The 9290-nt window shown below is 41.4% G+C and overlaps 1 protein-coding gene across 1 annotated transcript; it reads right to left on the bottom strand.

Annotated features, from left to right (window-relative positions):
- Positions 1–1090: 1090 nt before the first annotated feature.
- LOC129865715 (RING finger protein 227-like) lies at positions 1091–6463 on the bottom strand. Its single transcript, XM_055938680.1, has 2 exons — positions 4472–6463; positions 1091–2322 (listed from the first exon to the last, which is right to left on the bottom strand). The coding sequence occupies exons 1-2, from the start codon at positions 4920–4922 to the stop codon at positions 2264–2266; spliced, it is 510 nt and encodes a 169-aa protein (XP_055794655.1). The 5' UTR covers positions 4923–6463; the 3' UTR covers positions 1091–2263.
- Positions 6464–9290: the final 2827 nt, after the last annotated feature.

The raw sequence follows: 9290 nt of genomic DNA, 5'->3' as shown, positions 1-9290 counted from the left end.
CGTATGTTATCGTATGTGTGTGTGTGTGTATGCATGTGTCTGTGCCAATGTTTGTGTTGCTTCACAGTCCCTGCTGTTCTTGACAGCTGTCAAGTGGATGGATTATTTTGGCAAAGGAGAAATGCTCCCTAACAGGGATGTAAACAATATTGTGCACAAAGTTTGATAGAAATAAGCGTTAGTGTGTATGGAACATTTCTGGGATATTTTTTTTCTGCTCATGAAACATGGGAAATACACTTAACGTGTTGCGTTTATATTTTTGTTCAGTGTAGAAGTAAACTTGGAGTCACGGGTTGATATATTGTGTGGTCCTCCCACTACGACTCAGGAAAGCATGCAGTTTCTTAGGCTACAGCTGAAATAAGTTATAATGAACTTCACGGGGTGGTGAAAGTGCACGGTGATGAGCTTTATGCTCCTTTCCAATAGTAACATGATGATCGATGCTAGCCTGCCGTTTGACAAATCAAAATAATCTCGCTCTTTTGTCTATAATCTCATCATGTAGGCTATACCCGCAATGTATCTGCAGGCTGCATCTGCAAATTGTTGGCTGGAGCGCAACTGCCAAGACCAGAGTGGGCACATTCGCTATATAACACAAAACATTTTGTGACAAAACCATCAGTAGAATTGAAAATAAAATGGAAACCCATTATACTTGTATTTTCTATTCGGTAGCCTACTAGGGAATTTAACCGCAGAAGAAATGTTTATTAGCAGTACGTAATCACGCACATCTTTTTATTTGCAACATGTCAATTTGATCGAAACATCTCTGGTGGGAAAATGTGCATAATGTTTTTATGCGATTGTTGAATATTCGCATGAAAATCTGTTGCTAATTGGATGGAAATGTAGCTATTGTGAACATTTATTTTCTTGATTATTGGATAGGCCTATATGGTACTGTATGAGCTTAAACTCTGTCTTATGTTCATAATAATGGTAAACCGAGCAGAAGTTCATAACTGTATCCTTTATTCACCTAAATGATTAACTTATTCTCATGGTAAAAGGAAGCATCAGTTACTGCTGCAACATATTTATCCAGGCTCTAGATGAAAATGAACGAACAAGACAGTAATATTGGTATGCCTATATGCTTTTATTACAACAAAACATAGGCCTACAAAAGGTACACAATCAATGAAAGTGAATGAAATAAATACACTGAATTACATATTGAATTATATTAAGTTTGTGCTTGTGAACTTAGAACCAACAATATTAAATACTTATTCTAATCTTTGGCAATGGATAGTCATAGGGTTTGGCCGGGGCAGACCATCATTGTAAATAAGAATTTGTTCTTAACTGACTTGCCTAGTTAAATAAAATAGGCTACTTCGAAGCACCAAAGACAATTTCATACAAAAACATTTCATTCGGTAGCCTAATGGCTTCAGAGAAAAGCCTATATGGTCTTGTCATTTTCAGCCTTTACAATTCTGTTTTACCATTGTGTTTATGTTTGGTCACCACCAAATTATGACATGCAAGTGAGAAGAAATCGACATTTAGGCCTAGTTGGCTATTATAGAATGCATAGGCTACATTTACACAGGCAGCCCAATTCTGATATTTTGTTTCCCCAATAACTGGTCTTTTGACTAATCAGATCAGCTCTGGAAAAGATCTGATGAGATTGGTTAAAGACCAATTAGTAAAAAACAAAGCTCAGAATTGGGCTGCCTGTGTAAACAACATTATATTCCTGCTAGTTTATTCTTACAATGAGTGTTTCTTTTTACAATATGTGGAGAAAAAAACTACTTTTATATCCAACTTTCCTCAAATTAACCAAATTTACATCCTATCTTCCTAATGGTGTGCTGCCATCTAGGATCACATGGTCAAATCACGTGGAAACTAGTAGGTATGGGGACTAGGGAGTGAGCTTCAGAAAATGTATATTTAAACCATTTTTACCATAGTTCACACATTGTATAGCCCGTACCGACTGGTAAACAGGATTATAGAATTGCCTTCAGAGACGGGTAAAGTTTCTCGTAAATAAACCAGAAGGCTGGTAAATATGTTATTCGGAGTAAGGGATGTCGCCTTCAGCAACGGGAGATCAACGTGTACAGGTCTCCCAGTGCGAAGAGGCTATATTCCTGCTTGCTTCAACTTCCAACTGGACCTGCCAGTCTTCTACATTCTAAATACTGTAGCGGAGACTCGTGGACAGCAACACCCTCTCTCTGATCAATCAGGTGCAGTAGCACCTGATTACTTTTTTCCAACGAAGTCCTCATCAAATGATGTAGCATGACATCATGGCAAGGTCTCGTAGGTCCTCATCGGTCATACAATCTGTAAGGGGAGAATAAATATGTAGGCTTATGAAATAAACTATAAATAGTAGGCTTCTTTGCATAGCCACGGGAAGTAAAAAATTATCTGGAGAAAAAAAACAGATATATACAGTGCCTTGCTAAAGTATTCATCACCCTTGGTGTTTTTCCTATTTTGTTGCATTACAACCTGTAATTTAAATGACTTTTATTCTGGATTTCATGTAATGGTCATAAACAAAATAGTCCAAATTGGTGAAGTGAAATGAAAAAAAAACTTGTTAAAAAAAATATTAAAAAACAGAAAAGTGGTGTGTGCATATGTATTCACTCCCTTTGCTATGAAGCCCCTAAATAAGATCTGGTGCAACCAATTATCTTCAGAAGTCACATAATTAGTTAAATAAAGTCCAGCTGTGTACAATCTAAGTGTCACATGATCTCAGTATATATACACACCTGTTCTGAAAGGCCCCAGAGTCTGCAACACCACAAAGCAAGTGGCACCATGAAGATCAAGGAGCTCTCCAAACAGGTCAGGGACAAAGTTGTGGAGAAGTACAGATCAGGGTTGGGTTATAAAAAAATATCCGAAACTTTGAACATCCCACAGAGCACCATTAAATCCATTATTAAAACATGGAAAGAATATGGCACCATAACAAACCTGCCAAGAGAGGGCCGCCCACCAAAACTCACAGACTAGGCAAGGAGGGCATTAATCAGAGAGGAAACAAAGAGACCAAAGATAATGCTGAAGGAGCTGGAAAGCTCCACAGTGGAGATTGGAGTATCTGTCCATAGGACTACTTAAAGCCATACACTCCACAGAGCTGGGCTTTACGGAAGAGTGGCCAGGAAAAAAGCCATTGCTTAATTTTAAAAAAAATAAGCAAACAGATTTGGTGTTTTCCAAAAGGCATGTGGGAGACTCCCCAAACATATGGAAGGTACGCTGGTCAGATGAGACAAAAATGTAACTTTATGGCCACCAAGGAAAACGCTATGTCTGGCACAAACCCAACACCTCTCACCACCCAGAGAACACCATTCCCACAGTGAAGCATGGTGGTGGCAGCATCATGCTGTGGGTATGTTTTTCCATCGGGAAAGGACTGAGAAACTGGTCAGAATTGAAGGAATGATGGATGGCGCTAAATACAGGGAAATTGTCTTGTCTTGGAATGGCCTAGTCAATGCCTAGACCTCAATCCAATTGAGAATCTGTGGTATGACTTAAAGATTGCTGTACACCAGTGGAACCAATCCAACTTGAAGGAGCTGGAGCAGTTTGGCCTTGAATAATGGGCAAAAATCCCAGTGGCTAGATGTGCCAAGCTTATAGAGACAGACCCCAAGAGACTTGCAGCTGTAATTGCTGCAAAAGGTGGCTCTACAAAGTAGTTATGCATGCTCAAGTTGTTTTTTGTCATATTTCTTGCTCGCTTGACAATAACAAATATTTAGCATTTTCAAAGTGGTAGGCATGTTGTGTAAATCAAATGATACAACCCCCCCCCCAAAATCTATTTTAATTCCAGGTTGTCAGGCAACAAAATAGGAAAAATGCCAAGGGGGTGAATACTTTCACAAGCCACTGTATATACAGTACCAGTCAAAAGTTGACACCTACCCATTCAATGGTTTTTCTTTATTTTTCTATTTTCTACAATAGTTTAAACAAACTATGAAATAACACATATGGAATCAATTAGTAACCAAAACAGTGTTTAACAAATCCAAAGATATTTTATATTTGAGATTCTTCAAAGTAGTCACCCTTTGCCTTGATGACAGCTTTGCACACTCTTGGCATTCTCTCAACCAGCTTCATGAGGAATGCTTTTACAGTCTTGAAGGACTAAAAATAAAGAAAACCCTGGAATGAGTAGGTGTGTCTAAACTTTTGACTGGTACTGTATATATATTTCACAAAAGTAGTGCACTGGGCCTTTAATAGTCCTGTATTAGCGGACACATACAGACATCTGCAGCGCAGGCAAACCCGCTATGCTTCTTTGGGTAGGTATAGAGTATAATAACTTAAGTAGTGAAAATGCCATAACAGTAGCCATAGGCTATAACTAGAAACGAATTGAATATGAGAAGTCATGTTTTATTATCGTGAAAACTAAATTACAGTACTGCAATAGAATAGAACAATTTACCCGCTCTCCGTTGGTCATGATTCCAAGTTAATTTGCCCCAGACGCGCCTCAGCGAACGGCGGAACCTTCCAACTATGGAACCCGAAGAGGAGTCCCTTTCCTCGGCTGAGTTCTCATGAGAAGTCTCATCATCCTCCTCATCTTCACTATCCTCCTCGTCTGTCATGCTTAGCACGCCAGATAACATCATGCGCTCAAGAATACCTTCGTCTACCCGAAGCGCTGCCCTCACTTTACCCGAGACCGACGTTGTGTACCGGCACAGTGGGCAAACAATTGTCTTGTCCTGCAGCGAACATTCCTTCCTAGATTCCACTTCACATACCGAGGGTCGAGAAAGAGTCACGATACAGCTCTCACAAAAGCTGTGCTTACACTGTAACTCACGAGGACACCGACGATCCGTGTTGTAGATTCTGTAACAAATTCCGCACTCATATTCTGAACACATTTTTGTTTCTCTTTGGGTGCTGTTTCATTCAACGAGAATGAACTATCGGAATGATGAGACTGAGGCTACAGTGTGTTTTGGTTCTTTTAGAGGGGAAAGTGCGTGGGAGGAAGGGATCTCACTTGCTGTTAACAGATGACTAATCTTTTAAAATACAATGATGTCATCAAAGAGAGGCAACTCCCACATAGGGTCATCACTTGTTAACTGTTAACACAGCCGCAAAGCCAAATTAACTACAAAGACATAAGGTTAGCAGTGTGGTTAGGGTTTACAATCACATTTTAAGAAGGTAAATGGTAGAAATGGGTGGGGTTTAGCCATAATTATGACTTTGTGCCTGTGTTAACTTGTGACAACCCTCACATTGTTGAGCCATAACCCTTCTCCCACTCTTTATCCACACTTCCTTTATACTGTATATATAATACAGTTAGTGGGCCATTGTCTGTCTGATATTATCACAAACATTTCCCAGATATAATAGAGAACCATAAATGTAAGACAAAGTGCTTGAGTCAGGGTTTCCTGTCTTGTGAAATACAGTGATTTTGATATTATTCTGCATCAAGCCGGCCCCTGTCTGGATGTCTTTCTGTTGGGAGAGGAGAGACCGGGGAAGATACTAGTGAAAGTCTTTATAGAATTCCAGATCCCTTGCTAAAATCCCTCTGTGCTTTTTCTTGATGACTTCAGACTACTTTGTAACGGCACCAAACCAGACAGAACAGGATTGAGCCATGACTAGCCCGGTTGCTGTCTCTGTTCAGCTATTACATTAAACTCCTTGCCACGACCTGTCATATCCCAAAGACAGGAGTGGAACGTTAGCTAGAAAGACTGTTACCCAGACTAAACCATGACTGCAACGAGAACAGACTGACACAACTGCCAATGCTATCCCATAGCCTATCTGCTAATACCATAACCCATAAATAAACCCACATCAGTCACGTATGACCCATCTCATTTGATATGCCCTTGATCAGCTTAATAAACTTTGATATTAAACAAGCTGATAGTTATACCACGTGCTCTGCAAGAATCTGTGATGAAAACACAACAACCGATGCTATTGTATATGTTTCTGTAGGCCCTCCGTAATCCCTCTACTGGCTTTTCCCTTTCCAGCACCTCCCTCTTCCTGACACTCTCCGGGGTTTGTTGGGTCAAAGACGTAACAACAGTCTTCTGCCTCCACAGTAATCCTCCAGACAAAGCCCTGGACCTATCAGGTGACCCGGGAACTCTTTTCATGGAGATTTCCTCCTCCTCCTACAGTCAAAGCCAAGAGTAACATGATCTTGGGAAGGATGAGACATCTGAAAGAATCTAGAGAGTACTCTTTGATGTGTTGTGTCCTCCGGAACCCTTTTCCTCTGTGCTTAACACCTGTAGATTTACTTACTGTATAAGGGGATCCTGTATGTAGTTATGTTAAGAACAAAACAGTTTAGAACTTGTACTGAACAGAAAAAGAGGCATAGGGCCGGTTTCCCGGACCCAGATAAAGCATATCCCTTGACCAGAAAACGTTTCAATGGAGATTCTCACAAACTGTACACTTTACTTTCCTTTACATTCGCTTTCTCATTCCCATTCCTGTTTCCAGTTCAACCCCATAAAATAACCAAATGACACTGTTTGACCTTTGTCATGGGAAGTACCTAGATTCCCTCATTTGAAATAACACCCACATGGGTTCATGTCTATTTTGAAAGTGAGTCATCCTATAGTGAGTGAAAGATTGCAACATCCAGTCTTGCACGTACAGTATGATGACTCAATAAGATACGACCTCATGAACTGTCATACATCACCAAACACGCCACCTTGGGTTTCTTCACTGTACCCAAACCAAAAACTGATTGAACGCGCTGCTCAGTTATGTTTCGAGCCATGTCATCATGGAATGCTCTGCCACCAGAGGTTAATCAGGCAAAAAACAAGTTTAGCTTTAAAAAATGGATTTTAAAAAAAAACTTGCTTTTCTCAAACATGGCTTTCGGACAAGATACCCCCCATGGCGATCCAACTCAATGGATTCTCCTTTCAGTGAGTGAACAGGTCAGTGGAGTCAGGGAAATGAAGAGCGGTCTGCCTCTTCATCAACAACAAATGGTGTGCTGACTAGAGCGTAGTGGAACTCTCGACCCATTGTTCACCCGTCTTGGAATACCTGATGGTCAAATGCCGACTGTACCTCTCGAGGGAGTTTTCAGCTGTTATCATGACTGTTGTATACATTTCACCTCAGGACGAGAAAAATAACTATCTGGAACTTAACGAACTGTAAGAGACTATAAACAAGCATTAAAACTTGCGACGCGGAGGCTGCTTCTCTTGCGATTTTAATTCTGCGCCATTAAGACACGTGATGCCCTATTTTCATCAACACGTCTCCTTCGCCCTTAGGGGCGATAAAGACCACTATTACTCTACCGCAAGCAAGCGCACAAGGCCCTTCCAAGTCCCCCATTTGGTAAATTAGATTATGACTCCGTACGCCTGCTTCCTGTTTACAAGCAGAAGTTCAAAACAGGAAGTACCCGTGACTCGCTCCTTTGAGAAATGGTCATCAGAATCAGAGATTATGCTAAAGGACTGCTTTGTTAGAGTTTATTGGAAACTGTTACTCTACCACAAGTAAGCAAACAAGGTCCCCCCCCCCCATTCGGCAAATTATATCACGACTCCGTACTCCTGCTTCCTGTTTACAAGCAGAAGCTCAAACAGGAAGTAACCATGACTCGCTCTGTTGAGAAATGGTCATCAGAATCAGAGATTATGCTACAGGACATCTTTGCTAGGGCTGACTGGAATATGTTCAGAGTCTCTGCTGATAAAATCAACAAGCTTAAGACCTTCGTCACCGACTTCATTAGGAAATGCATCAGAGTGAAGGTTCGCTGCTTTCTCAATGAAAAGCCCTGGATTAAGACCGAGGCTGGCACTAAGCTAAAGGACATGGCTACCACACCCAGGGCTATCTCAGACAACCCTGAGGCTACGGCTGAGGACAGGGGCCAAAGGAAGACCCAACCGTGATCTGCCCAATGATACCTCTCTAGCAGTTGAAGTCAATACATTTTTATGCACAATTCGACAATAACAACACCGTGCCATGCGTGAGGGACCCTACCGACCCAGAGGACTGGGTGATCTCGCTCTCCGAGGCCGATGTGAGTAAGGTCTTTAATCAGGTCAACATTCGCAAGGCCTCGGGGCCGGACGTGTATTCCAGGGTGTGTTCTCAGAGCATGCGCAGAACAGCTGACAGGCATATTCACAGTCATTTTCAACCTCTCATTAGCCCAGTCTGTAATCGCCAAGTCTTAAGGTTACCCCCATCATTCCTGTTCCCAAGAACATTATAGCTTGATGAAACAATAACTACCACCCTGTAGCACTCACACCTGTAATAATGAAGTGCTTTGAAAGGCTGGTTATAGCGCACATCAACTTCTTCATCCTAGACACCCTAAACCCACTCCAATTTGCTTACTGCCCAACAGATCCATAGACAACGCAATCTCAATTGCTCTCCACATGTCCTCACCCACCTAGATAATCACCTTGGACTTAAAATGGTCCACACACACAGTCTGTTGAAAAGGTTCAGCATGGTCCCTCAAATCCTCAATAAGTTTTATAGTTTCACCATTGAGAGCATTTTGACTGGCTGTATCACTGCTACAGAGGGTGGTGCGGACAGCCCAGTACATCACGGGGCTGATCTCCCTACCATCCAGGACCTCTATATAAAGCAGTATGAAAGGAAGGCCGGGAAAATCATTAAAGCCACCCAAGCCATAGACCCATCATACTCAACTCTGGACCTCGAAGCCAGTTCCACACCATTTTTCATTGTTCTCTCTAATCAGGAACTGATTTAGACCTGGGACACCAGGTGTGTAGAATTTATTATCAGGTAGAACAGAAAACAAGCAGGCTCCGGACCTCATAGGGTAAGAGTTGAATACCCTGCCATAGACTGTTCTCTCTGCTTCTGCACGGTAAGCGGTACCAGTGCATAAAGTCTGACACAAACAGGCTCCTGAACAGCTTCTATCTCCAAGCTATAAGACTGCTAAATAGCTAACAGAATGGCTACACAGACTATCTGAGCTGACCTTTGTATTACATTTTGCACACTCACAGAACTCTACACACTCACGCACACTGACACACCAACACACACGCTTAATTTGCTCACAAACACATCATATGCACACACATTTATACTGACTCTACACGCACACACACTCACATACAAATCATCATATCTGTTTATCATATATCTTGATGCTTAGTCACCCTATACATATCTACTTCTATCACTCCTGTATCCTTGCACATTGTAAATAT

Source organism: Salvelinus fontinalis, chromosome 11, assembly GCF_029448725.1.
Source record: "Salvelinus fontinalis isolate EN_2023a chromosome 11, ASM2944872v1, whole genome shotgun sequence".
NCBI lineage: Eukaryota > Metazoa > Chordata > Actinopteri > Salmoniformes > Salmonidae > Salvelinus > Salvelinus fontinalis.
This window is presented reverse-complemented; position numbering and strand designations above follow the sequence as displayed.